General features: G+C 33.2%; 4 protein-coding genes, 1 long non-coding RNA gene and 1 other non-coding gene across 7 annotated transcripts; 3 read left to right on the top strand and 3 right to left on the bottom strand.

Annotated features, from left to right (window-relative positions):
* The first annotated feature begins 104 nt into the window (after positions 1-104).
* Positions 105-3,917, top strand: LOC129311214 (pentatricopeptide repeat-containing protein At5g66500, mitochondrial). The gene is made up of 2 exons (XM_054953340.1): positions 105-973; positions 1,130-3,917. The coding sequence occupies exon 2, from the start codon at positions 1,154-1,156 to the stop codon at positions 2,666-2,668; it is 1,515 nt and encodes a 504-aa protein (XP_054809315.1). The 5' UTR covers positions 105-973; positions 1,130-1,153; the 3' UTR covers positions 2,669-3,917.
* A 1,336-nt stretch (positions 3,918-5,253) lies between these two features.
* On the top strand, positions 5,254-5,769 carry LOC129311216 (uncharacterized). Its single transcript, XM_054953343.1, has one exon. It carries the CDS (start codon positions 5,303-5,305, stop codon positions 5,636-5,638), a length of 336 nt encoding a protein of 111 aa, XP_054809318.1. The 5' UTR covers positions 5,254-5,302; the 3' UTR covers positions 5,639-5,769.
* A 3,286-nt stretch (positions 5,770-9,055) lies between these two features.
* LOC129311542 (GTPase ERA-like, chloroplastic) lies at positions 9,056-15,276 on the top strand. The gene is made up of 9 exons (XM_054953878.1): positions 9,056-9,484; positions 9,957-10,102; positions 10,725-10,865; positions 10,939-11,052; positions 11,159-11,284; positions 13,715-13,813; positions 13,978-14,079; positions 14,438-14,518; positions 14,676-15,276. The coding sequence occupies exons 1-9, from the start codon at positions 9,115-9,117 to the stop codon at positions 14,760-14,762; spliced, it is 1,266 nt and encodes a 421-aa protein (XP_054809853.1). The 5' UTR covers positions 9,056-9,114; the 3' UTR covers positions 14,763-15,276.
* Positions 15,277-16,638: 1,362 nt separating this feature from the next.
* On the bottom strand, positions 16,639-16,799 carry LOC129312245 (U1 spliceosomal RNA). The gene has a single exon (XR_008593492.1). It is a non-coding gene; the product is annotated as a U1 spliceosomal RNA (small nuclear RNA).
* An 850-nt stretch (positions 16,800-17,649) lies between these two features.
* LOC129310273 (uncharacterized) lies at positions 17,650-21,498 on the bottom strand. Of its 2 annotated transcripts, none has more exons than XR_008593078.1 (3): positions 21,121-21,498; positions 20,840-21,036; positions 17,650-18,549 (listed from the first exon to the last, which is right to left on the bottom strand). It is a non-coding gene; the product is annotated as an uncharacterized LOC129310273 (long non-coding RNA). The 2 variants fall into 2 exon arrangements; XR_008593079.1 differs by having other exon boundaries at positions 17,650-18,543; positions 21,121-21,497.
* A 1,287-nt stretch (positions 21,499-22,785) lies between these two features.
* Positions 22,786-25,582, bottom strand: LOC129311909 (lipid phosphate phosphatase epsilon 1, chloroplastic-like). The gene is made up of 4 exons (XM_054954402.1): positions 25,215-25,582; positions 24,762-24,984; positions 24,558-24,631; positions 22,786-23,176 (listed from the first exon to the last, which is right to left on the bottom strand). The coding sequence occupies exons 1-4, from the start codon at positions 25,560-25,562 to the stop codon at positions 22,949-22,951; spliced, it is 873 nt and encodes a 290-aa protein (XP_054810377.1). The 5' UTR covers positions 25,563-25,582; the 3' UTR covers positions 22,786-22,948.
* Positions 25,583-25,981: the final 399 nt, after the last annotated feature.

The following is a 25,981-nucleotide window of genomic DNA, read 5'->3' as shown; positions in this document are numbered from 1 at the left end:
GTTTTAAATATTAAATTTCAAGTTTCTCAATTTTGAAATTTCAGTTGAAATTTTATAATGATGAATTTGCAATTTATGTTTTAAATTTTAATGGGAAAATTAAATTTGTTTATTTTTTAACTTATAAATTTAGCACAATAAAGTTATAAAATTAAAAGTGAAACTTGCAAATTTTTAAAGTCTTGGAACTTAAGTTAAATTAATTGATTTTTTTTTGGGATTTTTTTTAATCATTTTTCCTTTTATTTTTTTTAATAGTATACTATAATGTTTGATTCAGCGGTTGCATTACGTATTCTCCCTGGCAACGAAGCTAAGTAAATCGAAATTATAAACAAGATACTTTGGAAGTAGAATCGGTTTGATATCATATTTTTAGACATTCGTATGAGGTGTGGTGCGCTGGGTATTTCTAATTCTAAAAGGAGGCAATATTTTTGTGTCATATATCTCTTGGTTTCTTGCACATTGAGGAAACTAATATTAAGGCAATATGACCTTATCAGTACCTTACATCCGATAATGCACCATGAAATCCACCTTTATTTTCTTTTTAAATATAGTATCAGTAATAAACTAGTATAACACACGAAATCAGTATTTAAGAGATGTTTGATGAGAAAAATATGCTTGGAGGTGCAAGGAAACACCAGACTATTAAAATCGGATTTCTGTGAATAACCAAACATCAGTTTGCGATCAATATCGCTCTTGACTCTTGAATGTTAAAGCGTGTCTGTCAGCAGCAGAATCTGAGAAATGCGAGCAACGAAGAGACCGACTTCGAAATGTCATGACGTGCTCTGATTAAAAAGAAGGCTTTCCAACGCACTGTCCATCGTGACGAAGCGCGCTCCCTCCGCTGGCCAAAGGATCCACCTTTCTGTTAGGTGGAGGTGAAGTCATTCCTGCAAGAACGAAGGCATGAACAGTACATGTGAAGCAGTGCACCAAACACGAATCTGGAGAAAGTGTAACCATCTCTCCTTTTCCATTTGGCATTTTTCCTCCAACCAATGGGGCCCTCAATCCTTAAAGATACTCTCTTTCGTGCCTTCACTTCATTCTTCAAAATGTTGGTTTCATTTCCTTCATCCAGTCCCCCTCACCAAAACAATTGCGTTTTCAGAATCGCCATGCGCACACCCTGAACATGTTCGATGAAATGCTTCAAAGGTGTCTTCCAGCAGTCAACTCTTTTATTACCTGGCATGTTCGCCAACGTGATGCTGCCACGGCCTGGGCAATCTTTTACCGTATGCGTTACGTGCGTTCCGACATTGACGTTTACACTTTCACTCCTGTCTTGGGTGCCTGTTCTATGTTGCCTAATCCAGAGCGTGGCAAGCAAGTCCACACTTTGATGATCAAAACGGGTTCTGATTCTGGAACTGTGATCGAAACTGCTCTTATGGACATGTATTCCAAATATGGTCTTATGGACGAATCGTTGAAGGTCTTTGAAGAGATGGAATACAGGGATGTAATGACTTGGAATGTCATGCTTTCGAATCTTCTCCGGCATGATCTTCCTCGTGAAGCACTCGGTGTTTTGATAGCAATGAGGGGGAAGAACGTGGAATTTAATGAGTTTACTTTGTGTGCTGTGCTTAAAACTTGTGCCTCTCTTAAGGCCTTGAAACTGGGCAAGCAAGTTCATGGTTTGGTGGTCTCCATGGGTCGTGATTTGGTGGTACTAAGTACTGCTCTTGTTGACTTCTACTCAAGTGTTGGGCAGATCGACGAAGCTTTGAAAGTGTTTAATACTTTGAATTGTACAAAAGACGACATGATGCACAACTCGTTGATTTCTGGATGCTTAAGGAATCAAAGGTACGAAGAGGCGTTCTCTGTCATGCGTATGATGAAACCTAATGTTGTTGCGCTCACCAGCGCCCTTGCAGCTTGCTCTGAGAATTCGGATTTGAGGATAGCAAAACAGATACATTGTGTTGCTATACGTCAGGATTTCACTTCTGACACACAATTATGCAATGTCTTGTTGGACATGTATGCAAAATGTGGTGAGATTTTGCATGCTCGATTATTGTTTGATAGAATTAGTCGAAAAGATGTTATTTCCTGGACAAGTATGATCGATGCATATGGGAACCATGGGCATGGGCATGCAGCTGTTATGCTGTTTGAGGAGATGAGTGAGAACGGAACTATGGTATTGCCCAATCTGGTAACTTTTCTAGCTGTTTTATCAGCTTGTGGTCACTCTATGTTGGTGGAGGAAGGACGAAAATGTTTTCAATTGGGGAGGGAAAAATACGGTCTTGAACCAGGTCCAGAACACTATGCCTGCTTCATAGATATCCTCGGTCGAGCTGGTAGAGTGGATGAAGCATGGTCTATATATTACCATATGATGGAGCTCGGCACTAAGCCTACTGCAGGTGCATGGATAGCATTGTTGAATGCTTGTAGCCTTAACATGGATGCTAAAAGAGGTGAATTCGCTGTAAAACATCTCTTGGAGTTGGAACCTAGTAAAGCTAGCAATATTGTTCTTGTATCAAATTATTATGCAGCCATTGGAAGGTGGGATTGTGTTGATGAACTGAGAAATATCATGAGCACAAAAGGGTTATTTAAGGAAGCTGGCAATAGCTGGATTACTGTTGCTGGCTCCAGTCAAGGTCTCAAGTCATTGTCCTCTTGATTATTCCATGCTCTAGGTTATGTTTGGATTAAGGGAAACAGAGATGAAGTAAAAGGAAGTGATGGGTTGATTTAGATCTAAATTAAGCATTCCCTTCTCTAATCCTTTATTCTCATTGCCGTCTACTTATAATTCCGGCATGTATTATCTGTTATTCCACGGATTATTCCTTGGGCGCAGGGGCATAGATATGTAGAGCAATCCATTGCTGGGGCTAAGGTCATCAGTTCCGCACGCGAGTTCCCAGGCCTCAGTCCAGTGGATGGTGAACAGCTCTTTAAAAACAATAGTTCTTTGACCAGAAAAGAATCTTAACATCTTCTGGCTGCACTGCAATTACTTAAAAAAAAAAAATAGATTTTCCATGGCCTTATTCCAAACGTAAAGTTTGGGAATAGACTAAACTCTTGATAGGAGCCTACACCTTAACATATTTCAAGTCTAAGCTATTAAATAAGCCAACGTTCAAGTTCAGGCCTAAGTTAAATAGACTGGACCCAATTTTTTAAGGTTTAATTTACGAGTTCAAAAAGTTAGCCTATTTACACACACATGTAATGTAATATATTACACACTCATCAGCAGTTTCACCATTTAATTTTTAATCAATTTTATTCTTTTTAACCTCTAGTTATATTTTCAATTAAATTAGACTTATATATTGATTTTCATGTTATTACTTTATTATTGTATTGTTGTTGGTAAATCTTTTTAATTATTATATATTGTAATTCATAAATCAGGTTATATATATATATATATATTATATGTAATATATATATATATATATATCACATATATAAGGCCTAACAATCTTAAAGTATATTTAAAATGTTTAAAATTAAAATGTGAGTTTATTTAAAAGGTTTATTTTTAAGTAGGCGTTTTAAATAGGTTTTCAGGTTAAACCAAGCTTCAGATAGGCCTAAACTTGAGTCATGAAAAAAGCTTATATATATTTCAGGTCAGATTCAAGCATTTGATTTACCACACAGGTTTAAGTCTATTTGGTTAAAGCTTGATTTAGCTAACTTATTTCACCCCTACTCAACGCTACAAATGATGGATCGTTTTTGTTGGAAGCATGTCAATCAACAAAGACGTCAAATGTATATAACACAAGCAACTTATCGCCAAGAATGGGTATATAGTCCAAGTTGAAGGAAGACGTTTGATAAAGAATTCTGGTTTAGATTAGGTTAAAGGATTCATACTTCGTAAACTAGCATAGCTGAAAATTTGAACTGAAGTAGGATTCATATATTTATTATTAATACTCATCATAACTCGTATATTCCTTCCATTTATATTTTATATATATATATATATATATTATTATATCATACATCTTAAAAAAATTAGTTAAATATAATAGTTATATGTGAAAATAAAAAAAAACTAAAATACCCTATACTAATCAATATAAGCATACATTACTTATTTTTTGTTAATATAAATTATGAGAGGTGGTTTAAAAAATATATAATAAATATTTATTAAAATAAGTGATTTTGCTTAAAAAAAATATAAGTGAAAAATAATAGTTTTTCTGACTGGGAGAATAGTTTAAGAAATTTGATAATCCTCTCTTTTCACTACCCCACCCTTAAGTTATTATAAATTTATTTTGGCAGGCATAAATGATACCGTCAGGACATAAAAAAATTAACGTAACTACAGATTCAAACTAAGCTTTGTCTACTTTTCTTGTTGCAGATTCAGTTGAATCATTCAAGCCTAGTTAATTTTAATTTAGGATATAGTGGAGGGACTTTGAATGAAGCCAGATCGGTATCCATAATTGTTTTTAATTCCTCGATGAGTCCAATATCTATCGATGGAATCGCTTGAGGCGGCACAGTAAAAAGTCATCCAAAATTTCGCCATTGATCTCTTTTTTCAAGTCATAGATGTAATACAAATTAAGTTCAAGCAATAGAAAACGTTAAATCAACACCAATACTTATCTACTAGATAATGAAACACATATTAGAGATAAAAAAAAGAGTCTCATGTCTAGAGAATAAAAGATAAATTATGAATATAAAAGGTTTAGGATTTTTCTAACTAAATGACTTAAGTTATTTGGTGAAATAGACTTTCTTTAAGTATATTTAATAAAAAATTTAATATGATATCAAAGTCATACAATGAATGATTTTTGTTTTTTTGGGTGGTTTGGAAATTAAAAATACCTTGTAAATTCCACTAAATTGAAAATAAAAAGAATTCTATACTTCTTATGATTTAAAATTTGATGATGGCCCTATGTGTTGCACAAAGTATGAAATGATGGTATTATTATTCATGGCATGAGTAGTGCATCATTTTATTAAATTTGTTATATATATTCATATATTAATGCTGATATAATATATATTTGAAAAACTTTGTAGTCTTACCTTCAAACCCACAATACTTATGAAATTCAAGAAATAAACAAAATTCAAACCAGCAAAACATGAATAAACAAGGACAATTATTACGATACGACTTTGGCCAAGTCAATTTATTTAGCAAGTAAGCAAAAGAAGTGAATATATAAAGGCGTTCAGTTTCACCGTGAAGCCTTGTCATGTCATCCATTCCATGCTCTGACCAGGCTGCTGTTACAATTTTGAGAGAGATCAAGCCATGTTCAGATCAGCAAGCACTCAGAGGGGACCTGGTAAGTATGAGAAATTGGGGAAAGAAGCTTCTGGAAGTGGGGATGCAGTGAAACCAGAGCTCAAAAGAAGCACAAGTTTGGGATCAGCAAGAGAAATAGGTTCAGGCTCTGCATATGGGAGCGGTCTGCAGAGGAATCCGACCAAGAAGAAGAAGGAGAGCCATCCAATATTCAGCTTCATGGACTTTCGAGGGAACAAGAAAACAACAGCCAGGCCTGAAATGGCAAGGTATGTTGAGTATCTCAAGGAAGGAGGCATGTGGGATTTGGACTCTAATGAGCCTGTCATTTATTACAAATGAAATATCCAGCTTGTGTGTTCGATGTACTTTCTTCTTCTTCTTGTTTAGATTTCTAGTTCAACACTTCAAGTATGTCGCCGAGCAGATATAAGTGTTTCATTAACTTGAATGAAAAAATCATCTTATCTTAATTTGCTTTTGGTGGAGTCAATCCATTCTTAAAACTAATGTATGTTTGACCGTTACATGTATGTTTCGTTTGACCCGTAACGTTACACATGAGTGCACGGCTTCACATTCCCAAGCAAGTGGTTGGATGTGCGGAGAATTAAATGAGACGCAAAAATTAAAGAATTGATACCTTCTCTTTTGTATCTGGTTTTCCGTAAAGTCAGCAAGCTTTACCAGAAAGAAAAATAAAACACATGTTGCAAAACCAAACGATTTCACAGAACTTCAGGGAAGAAAAGTCTCTGTGGTCATTTTTTTTTTAAAATGTTTATCCATGCATATGTTTAATTATTAAATAATGTAAATGAACAAACTTTTTCGTTTTTGAAAAAAAAATAAATTATTCGACTGTCTACCATCTGGTCTAAAATGAAAGTGCTATATTATATTTATGTTTTGGATGCATACATGGTGATGAATCATCAAATCCAACTATGAATAATTCAATTGGCATAACATTTATAGTCATCAAGAATTCTTTTTAATAAGCAACACGTTGTCCCCCCCCCCTCCAAATTTTTAATAGGGTCAAAGTGTCATTCAATTTTCAAATGGGCTTAATCACTTTAGACATTTGAATGTATATTAAGTACCTATAATAAATGGAAAAAAAAAACCCCTACAAATCTATAATAAAACGATAAATTAATACAGCACAACATAAAACATATTGAGTTGGATTAACTCAATTTTGAAATCCCAATTTGGATGATGGTGAGAAACTTTTTTTTGTTGTTGTTACTTTTTAGTATTAACAAGTTTTCGAAGTCACTTTACATTCTCATTAATTTAAATTGAGTTCGACCGGACTGTATGTATGCAAAGCTTTTTTATCAATGAACTAGAGATATATTTTTAACATACAGAACTATAAGGGAGTTTTGCAAATTTAACCCATATCATATGACCAAATAAAATAATATTCCAATCTTTCTTAAATTTGAATAATGGCTTTTTAATATATATATATATATATATGAAATTTAATTGACAAAACTGCCCTTTTAAAATTATAATGCTCTGGTTTTTGCAAATGCTTGAAGACCCCAAACATAAAAGAATAGAGCAGATGAACAAAGACTTAATTTGTTTATGATTTTTTATTTTATTAATTTAGGTATTTGATTCTCTATGATAAGTTAAAAGTCTAAAATTTTTTACAAATTGTATTTGACCTATTTTGAGCAAATGATTATGTATTTTTGTGTTACTGATCTGCGATACTATATTATTAATATATGGTTATATATTAATTATAAACAAGTTTAAGTCTGATTATCTGATTATGTTGATTCATGATTGATACAATATTATATATCACTGATATATAAGTCATATTAGTGAAAACTTACAAACACCATTTTATTTTGTAGATATGGGGATGCTTAATCTCATTGTTTCTTATTATGGAAAATGAGATTAGAACAACCATCATGTCCATGTTTCATATATCTTAAAACGCTTGTGGAAGATACAACTTCATATCTTAATGTTATAGAAATTGTCTATGAAAAATTATAAGTAAATGCAGGTTATGAGGTCAAATTAATGGTTTCTTTTGATATTGGGGCTTTAATATATAGCATTTTAGATGTCAAGAATGACAATAATTTAATATGGTATTCTAATTTGTTGAGAAATTTTAGTCTCTTTAATTTTCAATTGTTTGTCTCTATTTTCAATGGACCTTTATCCATACAAGAAGTGTTTGAACCTTGTCATGAAAGAGCTAGCTTCTTAACTTCATGTTCTTCTACATTTACTAATGATAAGCATTGTAGTGTAGTTGATGAATTTTTGCAAATAGACAATATAAAGAGGGAGCTGTGTTCTTTAGCAAATTAAATGTTCAAAAAGTTTTGCAACTCTTAGCTATAAAAAAGATCATTTTGAATACAAAACATTTAAATCAAATAGTTAGAGGCTTGTTGTTGCTTGCAATGTTAATAGTTGTAAATGATATATATGAACCTCAATGGTTTCTTGTACTTGTGCTTGGATCATTAGATGGTATGTTAGAGACCATACTTATGTTGTTGATGTTATGTGTGGTGATCATAAGTAAGTAACAAGCTTTATCATTAATGAACATGTTAAGTAAAAATCTTCCACAAGCACTTCAAAGTATGAATAATAGATATAATGGTTGTTCAAATTTTATTTTCCATCATAAAAAATAATGATATTATGTATCCTCATATTTGCAAGATAAAATAGTATTGAGAAGTTTTCAATGATATATTATCATATATCAATATAACCAGATAATTAAATATAAATTTATTCATCATTAATATACAATCGTATTTTAATGACGTGATAGAATAAATCAGTAACATGAAAAACACATAATTATTTACCTTAAATGAATCAAACACAATTCACAAAAAGTTTTGTACTCTTAACTTATCACAAAAAATCAAATACTTAAACTAATAAAATAAAAAATCATAAACAATGAGAGAATAAATTGTATTTTCTAGTAATAATTCCAACAAAGTTTCATAATTAATGACATCAAATCATAGATTATGAAGAAATGAACAACTATTTAATAAATATATTATTGAGAAATATGAAGATAGTGAATGATAAATAATATATCTTAGCCTGCTATTCAACTTCAAAAAACCAAAATCTAATGATTAGTCCTGCACTTATTGGATATTATTGTTGAGAAATATTTCACAATGATCCTTGCGGGGCAAGAAAGGAAGGAATAATGGGAAAAGGGGAGAAATATCGTGTGTGTAAGGAATCAACTTAGTTAGCTAAAAGTTAAAGAATTTAGTTAAACTTTAAAATCATTCAGTCACGTGAGATATATTCATGGCTTAGTGCATATGAAAATTATTGTTGCATATGTTTTATATATCTATTTTGTGGATAAAAAGGAAAAATCACCTTCAATTAATTTTGTAAATGAGTTATATTTTAAAATATTTAAAAAACTCATCCATAATTTATGAAAACTCTATTTTTCATGGCCATTGAGCCAATATTCTTTAAAAATAAAATATTTATTTAAATTTTTATAATTATTTACTTTTTTGTACAAAAATCATAATTTTTATTTTTCCTTTTTATTTTTACTTGCAAAAAAGGAATATTTTCCCGGCCTTCTACTGTCAAAAGTCAATCCATATAGAAGATATACCTGTGACCCATGAAAATGGCCAACAAATCCAGGTCCACATAGTCAGACGACGTCGTTTGTAAAAATCACATTATCTTCTGAGCCTCGGATAAAATTAGCAGAGGGAAGGAGCCAGCCAACTTCAACTGTGGACTGTGGAGCTGCGGCAATGGAGCTAATTGCTTCACCCCTGTCTCCAGCTGTTGCCAGAAAGAAATTTGATTCTCACACTCTATTTCCTGCTTTTATCTCCAGAACCATATTCCATCAAATCCCACTTGAATTTTCATCCCAGTTTATTACTTTTATAAATAGGAATTCTCGTTTTGAAGCATGTGCCCGTAAAAAAGAATGGGTCAGCGAACAAGAGTATAGCAGAGAAGTCGAAGGAGCAGAGGAACCACATACGACCTCTAAAGATTTAGACGATGACTTGTCTTTCTTGTCTCTCAGCGAGAAACCTGACAGGAATTTGGCTTTGTTGGACGATTATGAAGCGGAGGAGCTTGATTATGATTCCCACCCTAACCATCAAAGTGGTCTGTCTCTTCATATGCAAAGAAATTTTTTATGCTTCGTTTACCACTTCCTTTGGACTTTGTTTTGTTCTTGGAAAAATTCAGTGGGTTCTGAGCAGAATATTTTTATTCTTGAAAAGCTGACATTGTAACACAGTTTTCTAGCATTAGCAAAAATAACATGCTCAGTTCAACTGTAAATTCTAAAACTTTGACTTTATCGATTATTCACCCCTGTTAAGTTCTCTAATATTTATCTGTGAAGATGGCAAACATAGGATGATGGATTAAAAAATAAGTAGGATGAACCTGGCGGTAATTATCATATAGCTATAGCATCTTCCTCTTCTTATTAATAATGAAAGCATTATGGAAAAGCTGATATGTTGTATTTCTGACTTGTAAATGTGTATATATGTGCCTTTTGCATTATTGGAAATTTTATGGTTTATGCCTGCCCCTGCAATTCTTACCTTGAATGAGTTCAATGCAGGATATGTGGCTTTACTTGGGAAGCCAAATGTCGGGAAAAGTACACTAACAAACCAAATGATTGGTCAAAAGTTGTCTATAGTTACACAGAAACCTCAAACAACAAGGCACCGTATTCTTGGTATATGTTCTGGCTCAGATTATCAGGTTTGGACTTAGTGGAAGCTGATTGGTTTGATTTAGTCAGCCGGTTAGTTGGTTTGTTAAACTCATTATCATGCATGGTCCTTTGATGCTCAAAATTTTGATGCAGAGTACTGTTTTCTTAGATGTGAGGATAATTCAGACGCTTCTTAAAGATACAGTAAATATAGGATTAGTTCTGTTCTGAAGAGCTTAACTCCGAAAGTTTGGTGTTATATGCTTTTGTTCTCTGAGTTTTCATTTATCAGTTGAAAGAGGGATGATAAACATAATAAAAGTTTTTGTGAATATTAGTCTAGCATTGACGTATTTTAAAATAATCCCTATAATAAATTTGTTACTAATGCTTTCCTATTCTGATGTATAATATACACTATTCATGGTGATCACTTCTGATTCATTTATAAAGCTGTGGACCGTGCTGTGCTGTAATATAAGAAATTGAAAAAAAATGGGATTGATAACTAGTTTTCCTGACAGAAAAACTGAGTTGATCTATTTATTTTACACGCATTAATCGTCATGTGTTACAATAAATATTGAGTTTGCTAGGATCTGGATATGTGATATGTCTAGCCACATCTTTTTTAATCCTTGTTTCTCTGACTTGAGGATTTACTGACAGATAATACTTTATGATACACCTGGTGTTCTCAAGAAAGAAATGCACATGTTGGACTCCATGATGATGAAAAACGTTCGCAGTGCTGCAGTTAATGCTGATTGTGTATTAATTCTTGTTGATGCATGTAAAGTTCCTGAAAATGTATGGTTCATGGTTCACAAAACTGCTTGTTTTTGTTTTTGTTTTTCATTTTCTAATTGTTTCTTATTTGTAGATTGATGAAGTGTTGAAGGAAGGTGTAGGTGATCTCAAGGATAAGCCTCCCGCTCTACTGATTCTGAATAAGAAGGATCTTATCAAACCGGGGGAAATTGCAAAGAAACTTGAGGTTGGAACTCATTGATTGGTATAGAGATATTCACAAGTACCAGTGAATTTACCTGTATTTGCTTTTCACATTGTTTTATGTCCTAACATTTTTACGTTCCTTGCAGTGGTATCAGAAACATACTGATGTTGATGAGGTTATACCAGTCAGTGCTAAATACGGTCATGGTGTTGAAGATGTCAAGGAGTGGATACTGTCAAAGCTTCCCAATGGACCAGCATACTATCCAAAGGCATGTTGAAAATCATCATTTCACTGTTCCCATTTAACCCTCCATCCATGAATTATAGCTGTTCAATTGGACACTGAAAATTAAAATTGCTTCTTCTGCTATTAAATGCCTAACACCATGTAAATTCAGGAAAACCATTTGATTCTAAGACTAAGACTAAAATATGAGTCCGCCTGAAGTCAAGACTTGCATTATTCTTGGAAACTTCTGTCCACCAATGTCATTGTTATCAGCATATCAATATGCCATCCTATCATATACCTCATCAATCGCCTATAGGAATACAGTACAGTGCACATAACACATACAATTGCCGATACAGTCTCCAGGTTGGGGTAACAGTGGGGAAGGCTATCAGTGGCAATTGGATATTCCCTATACTTTGCAGACTGGCAACCTGTCCCACCAATGATATCATAGTAAGAAGTGGGACGTCTTAACAGTGATAAGCTAAAGGCTTGCATATTAGAGTCATTACTTGTCCGCATCAGCAATAATTAGTTAGAGTCTGGTTGGAGTAACTAAGTTTGTTAAGTGTTGTTACTTTTCTGTTTAGAGGTTCTGATGCAGTCACATGACTCACAGAGCCTATATATGTACCCTTTTCTATTCAATGAAATCAGAGCAAAGACTTATCACCATCATTTCAGCGTGGTTTCTGGTTGCACCCATTGGTTAGTCATCACTTACATCAAAACCAAAGTTCCACCGTCCACAATTCTTGGGAAAATCACTGAACGTATTGATCCAGTTTTGGTTGGTAAAAATCTTTATTTTAAAGTGAGAAAACAATGTGTTTTTAAACTACATACTGTACATTCTTTATGCTATAAAATTTCCATGAGCCTTAACTTGATTACTCAATCATGTTGTATGATATGTTTCTTAAAGATAAAAATTTACACATAGTTTTTATTGATTTGAAAAAAGCTCATGACCATATACCAAGAGAAGTGCTTTGGAAAGCGTTGGAAAAAAAAGGAGTACGGATTGCTTATATTAAAGCAATACAAGATATGTATGAGGGGGTAAAAACTAGTATAAGAACGCCTAGTGGTCAAACAAAGAATTTTTCTATAAAGATTGAACTACATCAGGGATCATCTTTGAGTCCTTATCTGTTCAACTTGATCCTAAATGTTTTGACGGAACATATTCAAGGGGAAATTTCTAAATGTATGCTCTTCGCGGATGATATAGGTCTTATAGCAGAGACAAGAGAAAATGTTAATTGCACACTTGAGTTATGGAGGAGGACATTGGAGTTGAAACGTTTCTGTCTAAGTAGGAGTAAGACGGAATATTTATATTGTAAATTTGGTAAGAGACTATTCGACAGTAATTTAGAAGTGAAATTGGGAGATCAAATTATACTTCAAGTGAAAAAGTTTAGATATTTGGGAGCCATTATTCAAAATGTTGGTGAAATCAGTGGGGATATTTCTCATAGGATTCAAGCTGGGTGGTTTAATTGGAGAAAAGCTAAAGGAGTTATTTGCAACCGTAAGGTGCCTAATAAACTTAAAGGAAAGTTTTATCGTACTGCTATCAGACCAACAATGTTATATAGTAGTGAATGCTAGGCTCTAATGGGAAAGCAAGAGCATAAAATTGAAGTAGCAGAGATGAGAATGTTATGATGGATGTGCGGACATACACGTAAAGATAAATGAGCACGTACGCGAAAAAGTGAGGGTAGCACCTATTGAGGAAAAAATGGTAGAAAATCGATTGAGATGGTTTGGGCATGTACAAAAAAGACCAAGGGAGGCACCAATAAGAAGAGTGGAACATATAACTTTGAGTTCGATTAAGAGGGGTAGAGGAAGGCCTAAGATAACACTCTTGAAAGTTGTTGAACGCGATCTCTTCATTAATAATATTCCTAAAAGCTTGATAAATGATAGAACACAATGACGTCTTGGATTTGTAGCTGACCCCACCTAGTGGGATAAAGGCTTGTTGTTGTTGTTGTTATTCTTTCTCTATATTTAATGGATCTGTTTGGCATGGTCTTCTATTTTGTACTGAAAAGTGTCTAAAAAACTCGGTCGTCTGTGACCTTAACGATTTAGCTATTTACACAGAAGGCTTAAATAAACATATTTTAAGTCAAATATACTAGTTCTATTAATTTCTTGGTGTTTCTGGAATGTTTCTATTAGATGGATTTATTGACAGCAATCATTTTCATTTCTAACGTAATAAATTGACCTCTATATATGAAGAAACTTAATATCTTTCCAGTCATCATTTTGTCAAAACTAGGTTTCGCCCTTGAAGTTTTCCTGCATGAAAACCAAAAAAATGCGGAAATTCATGAAACCCCATCAGCACAGGAAAAATATAGCGTCTGTTGTTTAAGTGATATATTGATGATTGTTTCTGGCACGTGTTTTGTTTTCCTTAATGTTGTTCATGAATTTACAGGGCATTGTCAGTGAGCACCCAGAGAGATTTTTTGTGGGTGAAATTATTAGAGAAAAGATCTTTATGCAGTATCGAAATGAAATACCCTATGCTTGTCAGGTAACCATCAAATAGTTAGTGCTTGATTTATGATATAGTTGCCATGTTCCAATGAAAAGCAAAGAGGGGCAAAAAAGTGGAGGGCAAAGGAAAAGGAAGAAATAAATGAAACAACTTGTTTTCTTGGATTTATATGCAAATAATCTTAATTCTAAATTGTCCAGGTGAATGTTGTAAGCTACAAGGCTCGGCCCAATGCAAAGGATTTCATTCAAGTGGAGATTGTTGTTGAAAAAAATTCACAGAAGATTATACTTATTGGAAGAGTATGTCACTTATATCAAATTTCGATTAATCATATTCATTTGTGAAATCCTGGGGTCCATATGATCTAGACGTAGTGCATTGTCAATGCTAATAATTCAATTTTGGGTTTTGGCACTTTGGCATCGGTTTTGAGTTTTGACCTGTAAACTTAACACTGTATTTGAGAACATTGACTGAAAAGAGATGATGGTATGGAACAAAATAAAATTTTAAATATAACTGTCAAGAATTTTAGCTCTTATAGATTGAAAATTAAATGGTTTTTAAATATGCCTCTTCCCCTTACACATGCATTTATCTGCTTCATAATAAGGGCTATACAGTAATTTATTTGGGTTTTTTGCTTAACTTCTTCAGGAGGGAAAGGCTTTGAAACTTCTTGCAACAGCTGCCCGTCTTGACATTGAAGACTTTCTGCAGAAGAAAGTTTATCTTGAGGTGCTTGCTTATACCATTTCTGCATTATATGTATGCTGCTCAGTTTAGCCAGATCTTGCGCCATTTTGCTGTTTCTTTTAATAATCTCATCGAGCTTCAAGTGGTGGTAAAGTACTATGTATATGAACTTATTTACCAAGCACGTTTGTTTGAACAGATTGAAGTGAAGGTGAGAGAAAATTGGCGACAAGATGAAGGCCTTCTTAAGAACTATGGATATGGAGGCCAGATACGAGTTCTCTGATGTAAAGATACATAAAATATTTGTCAGACATCAATCTTGCCAGGGGTGGGATCATAACTTGAACTGCATGAGATTTTGATTGACACTGCCCCCTTCCTCGCCTTTTAGCCATGTCAAGTGGGATCATCACTAACAACTGAAGCTGTAAAAGAGGAAAAGGGAAGGAAAAGATCTGACTTGGAAAGCAATTTCTGGTGATGCAGCGCCCCGGATATTGCAGAGCAGGAGAGTGGAAATCACTGAAGTAGGGATTCATTAGTTTTAAGGGAACCATCCCAAGACCTGTTTTGGTCTCTTTTTAATGACATACATGATGATAATTTCCAGGGAAAAAATTATTCTGGATTACTTTTCTTGAATATATTTACATGTTTCAGGTACAATTTGTTTAGCTTTTAATAGGGTGGCATTATCTTTATGAGTATCAAGCCCTTGTTCATCACTGGAAAACTCGGAATCTAGTGATGTCAAATCATGTAACCTATCAATCATAATCAAAATAGAATTTGACCTATACCAGCTAAAAGGCTTAATATTTTTTTTTGAGTTAAAATTCGTTGTTGTCCTTAAATTATATACTTTGCTTTGGTTCAATTCATCCAGTATCCTACCATTAAATTTAGTTGACAGTTAAGTGAACAAATGGGGCCAAGAAATTTGAGGAGTTGGCTGCCACTTGGGACACCATGTCATCATCTCACCATATCTTTCTCTCTCTCTGCCTCATCATCAGGTTCCCCCCACCGCCTTCACTCTCCTGTGCCTGATCTCATCACCTCCCCCTCTCCCACTTCACTCCCAGCATTTTCTGACCAGGTCTTTCTCCTGAAAGGTTTTCAATATTCTGATGTACCAGTCTTCTAAATGAGATGTGGTTGCTGGCTTCAACGATGGTGGTGATGGCTAGGTTCTATCTCTAGATACTACCATCCAGGATGGGGATGGGTTTTAGGTGGCGTTGACAGTGGGATTGTCGAGGCTGGGGCTGGTGAGAAATTGGATCCAGGGAAGATGATTCTAGAGCTCAACTTGCTCGAAGTTCCTTCAATGTTTATCTGCCCAATCTCCCTCAAGCCAATGCAAGATCCAGTCATACTTTCCACCGGCCAAACCTACGAGAGGTCCAACATACTTCTGGGTTTTTTCCTTGCTTTTTTTTTTTTAAAAAAAATTACTTGCTTGAAGAGATTTGTGCAGATATATTCATCACTGGCATGGGTGCTAATACGGGTAAACAAGCTAGCAAAGAGGCTAGCTCTTCGGCCAGAAAATCAAGCCCCTTCTTCCAACCTAACATTTTTTGTGTGCTTCTTGAATCGTAAAAAAATCTTTCTTGAAACGTCCTTGATTGGTGATTAAGAAGAACCCCACTCTTGCGTGTTCTACCTATCTCAATTACGACGCCTATTATGGTGGGCCAGTTTGAAACGGCATCGCATTGAAGTGTTTGTGGATTGAAGAAGGTTGATCACAGGAATGCCTCGAGCATTGGCGATGATGGAGAGATCAGGCCTTTGTTCTGGGGTTTGAATTGGTTATGTTTTATGTGGTGCTTGGACTGATTCGGTGTGAATTTTGCCTTCTCAAGTGGTTTTTTTTTTCCCTTGAGTTTTTTGAAGTTTTGGGGATGATGTTGATTAACTAAAGCAGAAGATGAATCATTTTTGGAATATGTTGCCATTGAGATCGAAAAAGGGTGAGTCACGTCAATCAAGGTTAAATCTAACCCTACTTAATAGCAAGGAAAAAATAATACATCCTTTATAGTTAAAGGAGAAATGTATCAAAATAAAAGATAGAACACCAAGTATCCCTAAGAGTATAATTCAAAAAAACACTTTAACCCATTTTTTATGCATAATTTTTTAAAATTTGGGAAAGGGCTGCGCGAACGCAAGCCCCAACTGCCACAAATTATGATGTAGGCTCTCCTACTTGAGGAGACCTTAAGCAGGTGCCCCTTCAAAGTGCAATGAAGATCACCAACTTAAGCCATGAGTCTTCCAGATCACCCATTGACTCCATCCAGGTAAGTATGTTTATAAGGTTCCGTTACCTTCTCCTTTATACGGCTCCACCCACACGTCTTGGATTGTAGCTTCCGATGTGGGACTTAATAGTCTTGGATTTGCTATTCTGACGAGGCAAATTCATTTCCCTCAATGAAAATGTATTTGATTATTTTGCACGTGGCTAGATAACAAGTTTATTGCCAGAATATTTGTGAACATATCTTCCATTCTCAAATATGAAAAGAACAAAAATGATCTATTGTGACAAGATTCAATTTAAAGATGGAGACTGTTACTTGTATTATTAGAAATCTTTTCCTAGATTCTGAAACCAAGAGACTGACGTTCCAGCGTTGATATGGATGAAATGAAACTGAATGAAAATATTAGACAACTAATCAAGGTTGCATGTAACACACAAAATTTTAAAAATGAGAAGTAAGATTATATCTATGGTTCATGAAGAAGGAATTGGAGAATGGTAATTAAAGTACAAGTCAAGGGAATTGCAGCTGAGATGTGAAGAGGGAAGGAAGATCCAATTGCATTCACTACCACCACTTAATAACTTATTACAATCAATCACATATTCTTACCCATTCAAGCAATATCATACATAGTAGATAAGTATATTACCTAATCTTGTCCAAGAGAGGCTGAAAAGAATATACACAAACAAGGAGACATTAAAAATTAATTGGACTCTCAAATTATATATTTATTAATAAAATAAAAATAATTAATTTGGTTATTTAAGCTTGTAAGTAATGAAAGTTAGACAAGAGCAATATGCATTTATTTTATTATTTACTTGTTTCATACTGTTGAGAATTATAAACTTGAATTAAGCAGATTTAACATTCATTGATGAACATTACAATATCATAATCCTTCTCTTGAAAGATTTACAATCTAATCAACTCACTTCGGTGATGAACAAACCTCATTTTGAAGGCTAATATGAGGTGAGGATCAAGTTAACCTCCCTCTCTTATGTAGGATTAAACTCCCTTACCTAAATGCCTATCGCCTTTCATTTTACATAAGTTTAGACCATCAACCAACAATGATTAATAACTAATATTTCAACACCCCCTTTAAGTTGACGTCTCTTTGACTGTAAGTACTCAACTTGCCAACAACAACAAAGAGGGGCAACAACATGCCGAAATATTAACATACAACTATGATGAGCTGTATCAATATTTCTCACAAATTTGGTCAACTAGACCAACAACTTCAACTTGCAAAACCTTCATGGAGATATCTTCTTCAAAACTTGTCCTCTTCATCAATATTGATATAGTTCATCAATATTTCTCTTATGCACTAGCTGAAGGACGAAACCAGTTCTTCATCTGGAAATTCAATTCTAACAAGATTGAAAAATGTTGCAGCAACCAAAACTACATCACAGTATAATAGATCCTTTGATGATGATGACCCCATTTTCCTGCAATTATCCTTCGTAGAAAACAGCCATGCTACTCAAAAGAGAATTCAACACAACCATACCTCTCTCCTCCGCCTCACTGTTTGAAATCCATTCTCTTGATTTTTGCTTTGCCAAGTTATGACTATGCATGTACTGATATATTTGAGATTATAAACAATGATTCTGCCAGCAACTCCAATAAGTTCCTACAAATTAGTGCTTCTTTAATATGCATTTGCAAATCCCTAGTGGTGATAGATCATGTTGACTGTTTCTACCAAACTACCATAATTTCTTCTGCATCCCAATCCATCAAGCTCGTCCAATATAGAAGCTGTAGCTTTGTTGATACATAACAAAACAACTCACAATGAACAAGTGACGAGAATCAAAGCTATCATAAAGGGACAAATGACGAGGAGCTGAGTAAAGATGAATATAATTCAGATAGATGTTGAATATACTGTTGAATTATCCTTTTGCTAGAAGCCTGACAGTGTGATTGGAATATTAGCCCATGTTTCTCTAGATGCCAATAATTAGAACCAATAATTAGAGCAAATCTTGATGGGCTAACCCGAATCCATTCAAAAAATTTAGAACCATGCCCAAAAAAATGATATTTTTCTTATGTTCCGGCTTATTCGAGCACAAAAAAATTCGGGCTATCAGATTAGTCTTGGCTTGAATACTCAAATAAAAAAATATTTTAAAAATATATAAAATATAATAAATGTTAATTAATTTTCTAAGTTTTATGTTATTTTATACTAAAATACTATATATTCAAGTACATTACTATAGTTATTTTTTAAAAAATTAAAAATAGTTATATTTTTATTTTTATATTCTTTTTCATCAATAAAATATCTCAAAATAATATTTAAAATATATTTTCATATTAATTTTTATATTTTAAGACCCAATTATTTTTTTAAAAAAATTTGAGTTCTATACATTATTTGAGCATAGAAAAATATATTTTATATTTTATAAAATAAGATAATTAATTTTAAAGTAAAAATTAAATTAAAAATAATTTTAAAAAATCATACATATACAAATTCTCAACTCTAATATTCAATAAATATAATAAATAGAACAATACTTTTGAATAATTATTTGATTACCATCCACGCTAGACTTGGTTAGAAATTAAGAATAAACTAGAATTAATACCCATTTTATGCAAGGCTTAAATAATATAAAAAATTAAAAAAAATTCCAAAAAATACTATGTTACTCATAATTAATTAATTTTATTTTATATAATATAATAATAACTATTTTTTTTATATTTTTAAAAACTAAAAGTATAGTTTAGCTAAAAGTTATTAAAAATTTTAAACTAATTTGGAGCAATAATTTTAAATTAGTAGTCTCACTATAATTGAATTGAGATTAACTTGATCATAATTAAAATAATATAATTTAATTAAAATATATAAAATATTTATATATAATCATGATAAGAATAATATTTAAACAACTAAGATATTAATTTACAAGTAAAGAAAATATTTATAAATAAATTACACATAATACAACAAAATAGTAATAAAGTTACTTAAGTACAAATTTAATAAATTATTTTTTTATTCTTTTATAGTCAAAATAATATTTTATGCTTAACTAACTTATTTAAAAATTAAAATTAGTTTAAAAAATAAAAAAATATTTTTAAAATCAAGTATTCAGGCCAATCTAAATAAGTTCAAAGGAGTTAAGGCCTGACTTAACTATATAGGCTTTCTAGATATGGGTGAAAATAGGCTAGGATCTTAATAGAGTCCTATAGCCTAGCCTACTTATTAAATAAGTTTAGGCCATATTCAAGCCTTTAATTAAGTCTATTTAGTTAAATAGACCAAACCTATTTTGGTAAGGTCTAGTCTACAAATCCAACAAGTCGGCCTATATATATATATATATATATTATGTATTATATCACAAACACATCAATTTCACCATATGATTTTTAATCAATTTATTCTTTATTACTTCTAGTTATATTTTCAATCATATTAGACTTATATTTTAATTTTAATGTTATCACTTTATTGTTGTATTTTATTATAGTTGATAAATTTTTGCAATTTTTAGATATTATAATTGATAAATCAAGTTATATATTATATATTATAATAGTCCTAAAATATATTTAAGGCGTTTAAAATGCAAGCTTAATTAAAAGTTTTTATTTTTAAATAAACTTTTAAATAGACTTTCAAGTTAGGTCAGGTTTTAGGCAAGCATAAGCATAAGCCATAAAAAAAAAACTTATACAGGCTTAAAATCAGATTCAGGTCTCTGATTTAACACATAGGCTTAGATCTATTTGACTAAAACTTAACTTGACCCAATCTAGTTTCATCCTTAGTAGAATACTTTAAATTTGATCTGAATAAATTTGACATGCTTGAATTCCCCGCTCTACCAATGATATCCGATTCTTGAATTAGTAGATCATGTTTAGTCATTAGTATGAGGTCTCCATCCAAGAGCAACTTCAGCCCCGAAAGGATGCTAGGTAACAACATGCTGCAATCCACATAAACTTGCAAACCCGCTTTTTTTGTTTGTAGATACGACAGCAAGGCATTGACAATACTAATCAAAAAAACACTTACAAATTGCAAATATGAGAAGAGCCATGAATCCACACATCTTTCTTCATGATTGCATCAAAATTTCTAAAACCCACTTCATGAAACAGTCCCAAGATTCATCAATCAAGGTTCATCTTTAAGCTTTTGGCCACTCCATGGGAGCCAATCTACTGAGTTGACCATCGGCTTTGAGATACTATCATCATTTCTCGACTTGACTTCAGAGAAAAAGGCGTAGAAGGAAAGTGAGAAATCAGAGTCGGCTTTCTTACTGTAATACAATAACTGACCGGTGAACATACCTTCAACGAAGAACTCGCTCTACTTTGAGAAAGGAACGATCATCTTCTTCACGGAAGTCAATGGTGGCCGTCGTCATTCCTGGAGTTTCGGGGACAATCTTCTTCTTCAATGCTACCTTACCACTCTCTGTCAGAGGCTCAGGCTGCTCTCGACCGTAATAACGATGTGGAAGGTTGAGTAGCAGCGAAAACTAGGAATTGTTTTCTGGATCTAAGATGACAACGACTTTGAGGCGGAGATGGCAAGGCTTATAAAAAGGATCGCGACGAAGGGAAAACCTTCGGCGAATGAAAGAACGTGCAACGCAGCGTCCCACGCATGAACAAGAAATGCACCGTGTTTCAAATCAGAGAGGTCGCTGGATTATGTCCCTGATGGACCCGAATTCTTAATTTTGGGCCCATTTCTTGCAACTTTTGCCCTGGTCTTGAAACTTATTCGGGCCCAACTATTGATTCTGTGGTTTTTTCTTGTCTTTCAAGAGGGCATATAAATCTTGGTTTCTCGGCTAAATCTTGCAGATCATCCTTTGAACAATCATAATGTCCAAAGACGGCCTGCTCTTGATACCATGTTGAGAATTGTAAATTTGAATTAAAAAGATTGAACATTCATTGATGAAGATAATACAACATTACAATATCATAATCCTTCCATTGAAGGATTTACAATCCAATCAACTTATTTGAATGATAAACAAACCCTATTTTGAGGGAGGATCAAGTTAACATCTCTCTCTTAAGTAGGATTAAACTTTCTTACCTAAATACCTAACCCTTATCCTTTTATATAAGTATGGGCAAACAACTAACCATGATTAATAACTAATATTCCAATACATCCCAATGAACAAAATAATTCATTGCCCTTGTCTCTTGTTATTTTCTTAAGCATCGGGGTCCGTTTGGCTGATTATGCGTGAACTAAAATATGATTAAAACTTTTAGAGGTTACTAGAAGAGGGAAGAGTTGTTTATAAGGAGACACAGAAAATAGGAGTCGAGGCTACATAAATCGCATATTGCCTAAATCATGATTCTAATATTTCTTTTATTTTTAATCCAACCTAATTAAATTAACTCACTTTCTTTTTTAAATTATTTTATTATTTGAAGGTACCCTTCTATTAAAAATAATTTATTTAATTGGAGTGATTAATGAGACTTTGCACGTCATGATTTGTTTAATTTTTGGTACATGAGTCGTGCCTTTTTTAAATGATGATCACATTGACGTCAATCTGATTTTTTTTTTATCTTAAATCTAGTCTAATTAAGCTTGGCGGACAAAAAAATCTAGTTTAATTGAGACTTACGTGATATGCTTTTCCATAACCTTTTGAATTGGATTAGCCAATGTGATCACCACATTTGTGAGAGTCGTGTGCCACAATAAAAGTAATATTTGAAACAAATTTTATGTTTTCAACAGTCAAAAAATTGATGATGATCGTTCAAGCTACGTATATAAAATAAAAATACCTTATTATATAAGTATTATTTAAGACCAAGTTGATGTATATATTGATAGGTTTTTGGGTGAACCCTATGTTGTGGCAAAAAATACAAAACATTTTCTCTCCCAAAAAAAAATTGATAACATGATTTATAAATAAAACTTAAAAAATCATTCTTTCTTCGCCTTATGTAAAGAACCAAAGGGGGTATGTATATAACACAATGCTTTTGAATGGGATCTCTTGTTGAAAATTAATTCTTACCATTACAAGAATTGGTTTAGAAGGTGAAGGGTGACAAGAATAAGCTAATAATAGTTCAACATGGAAGAGAGATGAGATTGAATTAAATGAAAGATGCATAAAGTTGATCAGCCTTGTCGTTGAAGCCAAAGGTGAATGAAATAGAAAGTGTAAGCGAAGCAGACAGAGGAAGAGGCAGAAAGAAGGATGAGTTTGAGAGTGAAGGAAGATTGGATGACATGGGCCACCAAAGCATTCCAAAGCCAAAACCAAGAGCCACTGAATAACATCCCAATGCCTCCGCCCACTACCACCTGACTCACCGTGTGAAACTGCTGCGACACTCGTAGGTATGACTGCAAATACAACACACCATTAATCTTACTATCAATAAACCCTTTCTTAATCCATTGTATGTAACAATAGTGCAAAATATCCTAATTGATTTAATGCTTTTGTGTTCAACTCAATACACTACTCCCACGCGCGGTTCTTTTTTTATTCAAAAAATTCTAACAAATTCAAAACACACCATTGCAAGATCAGAGAAATTAATGTAAAATACAAGTCACAATTATGAGCATAATAATTTTGAGATGTACTAGCAGTAATTTAATTTTATGTAATGTTTGATTAATGATTTGGATTTGGACTTAGATTTTAAATCCTGTATTTCAAATCTTACATTTAAAACCTATATATTATTTAAAATCTTTCATTTCAATTATTTAAAAAATTTCGAATGAAAATGAGAGATGAGTTAAATGAAAATAAAAATTGAGAATGACAAATGTATATCTAACTTGTAATCGATTAGAAATGACAATGAAAAATGATAAAATATATGAGAGTCATAGATGTATTGATAGTAAAAAAAAAAAAAGGAGTGTGAGATGTCTAAAAATGATAGAAATTTTAAATAACTAAATTGTAGTAGGGAATTTGAAATTATGAAATAATTGTAATAAGATTTGAATTTGAATTTAAATCAAATCTAAGTTCATAAATTTTTATGTATTCATAAAAGAAAAATTTGATTCAAATCTAAATCTAAATGTCCAATAATCCAAATGCAATTATTGTATTTGTGCAAAATTTTAATAGTTCTAAATTAGCTAATACTTTGAGAAAGGACTTGCAAATACAGACGTTCTAGTTTAATGTTGCATAAGATCGAGTATCACAACTTGAAAACAATAGGTTCGTGTCTAGCCTATACCCATGCATGACCTGTTAGAGTTTGGAGTGTGAGAACCTTTCAGTAATTGGTGTAAGCTTGGATAAGGAAAGAGAGAATTGAATGAAAGAAGATTTTATTACTAACACTGACAGCAATTTATACACTTTTTTTTTTTTTGACTTTTCTATCTCTAACTTTCTCTTGCCACTTGCATGCTTCAGCTTCTCTTTTCTGCTCACACTCAAATCAAACCAACACCCAACGCGACGTATTTATAGCTTTCATATGTCAGCTTACAGCCTTTTTGATTTTGCTTCTTTCACTGTCTTCGATTAAAATAATTGTTTCCAAATTTTTCCTGACAAATATTAGCTGATCCTTCTAAAATGACATAATAGAAGCGAACATTCTAGAGAGAGAAGTGGATGATTTTCCAATATAACCCAATAATGTAAGAGAAAACCAAAATAGGACTCCTTTTGGAATTTGGATTAAGGTTACTTAAGCTTAATTAAACATGGAGTAGAAGCTACGGAATTAATTAAAAAACTTCTTACGAAATAAGAACCAAATGCCAATGTGAGTCCGCCGATTGTTATGGTGAATTCATTCATCCCTGCCCATTTGATACCTGCATAATATATTCAAGATTCCAACTATCTATTATATAATCTGCTATCACTCATGCTGAAAGGAATGCAAACTAGTAGTACATGTAGTAAGATTACAATAATTGTTATAAGTGGGAGAAATATAATTACTTGACAAAACGGCGAACATGGCAATGAAATAGAAAGTTTGGGCATGGGAAGAGGGCATCCCGGGATCAGATCTGAGGGTCGAAGGCCTTTCCTGGTTCAGTATTTGTTTCAGCTCTACGGAAAGCACCATATTTAAAGCACATCCTAGTGCAAACCAAAAGGTTTCTGCATCATGCCTCCATATAATATACCCGTTAAATATAATAGCTGTTATCCACTTGCTCTGTAAACGACAAACCCAAATACATCAGCTCGTTAAAATCACGGTAATTACCTGGTATATATGTTTGAACATGAAGAAAGTATCTAGATGAAGTGAAGGGGAACAATAAGGTTTGGTCAAGGAGACCATATGACAACTTATAATTACGAACACATTGAACCAGATCCTACTCATCAGAATTGTAAACAATCTCAGGCATGATATCAGAACAAATAAAACAAATTACGAACCAGTCTGTTGATAATCGATTCCACCCTACGGAACACAAACGCTGAAGGAATCGACTCGGATGGCCCATCAAGGAAAGTTCCTTGTTCAAGTCCTCCAAGTCCTTCGTCAGTACTCTTGCTCTCTTTACAGGCCGAAGATTTAATCAACTTCTTTACAGTCCTCGGTACCCAGAATCCTTTTGTTCCAGAAACAGCTCTCCTCAGAACAATTCTGGGGCAGAAGATTGATGCTGAAGCAGAAAAAGTGTGAGGAAATGAAGAATCTTTGAAGCATCTGTGATTAAGGGAATTGGTGGGGTTGAAGTGAGAGAGAATAGATTTGTTGGAAATGATGGTGGCTGGAGCCATGGGGACAAGCGGCAGCGCCCAAGGGCATTGGGATATATATAACCAATAAGTTAAATAAACTATAAATGCAAGGACCTGTGTGAATGGAGTATTATTACGGAAAGAGAAAGTGAGACATCAGATCATCGGCTAAGTCCAAAGATGGGATCTGTTTGCATATATTGATTAGGCGAAAGTATCAATCAATCCTGAAGCACGTAATCAACATGTTTAATTTATTATCGCTTTTTTTTAAGCTCGTATTATTAATTTTTCTAATGGGGTCATGAGTTGTGTGTGCATGGGATATTATTATTTCTTTTGATCCTATTAAATCTTGGTAGGAGCAAGTATGTTATTAAAGTACAAGCATATATTTAATATCGTGGAGCTAAATTTTTTTATTAAATCTTTAAAAAAGAGTTATTGATGAATTTTAA

The sequence above is a fragment of the Prosopis cineraria genome, unplaced genomic scaffold, assembly GCF_029017545.1.
Source record: "Prosopis cineraria cultivar Desert tree isolate PC_DT_omini unplaced genomic scaffold, ASM2901754v1 PC5, whole genome shotgun sequence".
Lineage (NCBI taxonomy): Eukaryota > Viridiplantae > Streptophyta > Magnoliopsida > Fabales > Fabaceae > Prosopis > Prosopis cineraria.
The sequence above is the reverse complement of the archived record's forward strand: the minus strand, read 5'-3'. Positions and strand labels throughout refer to the sequence as shown.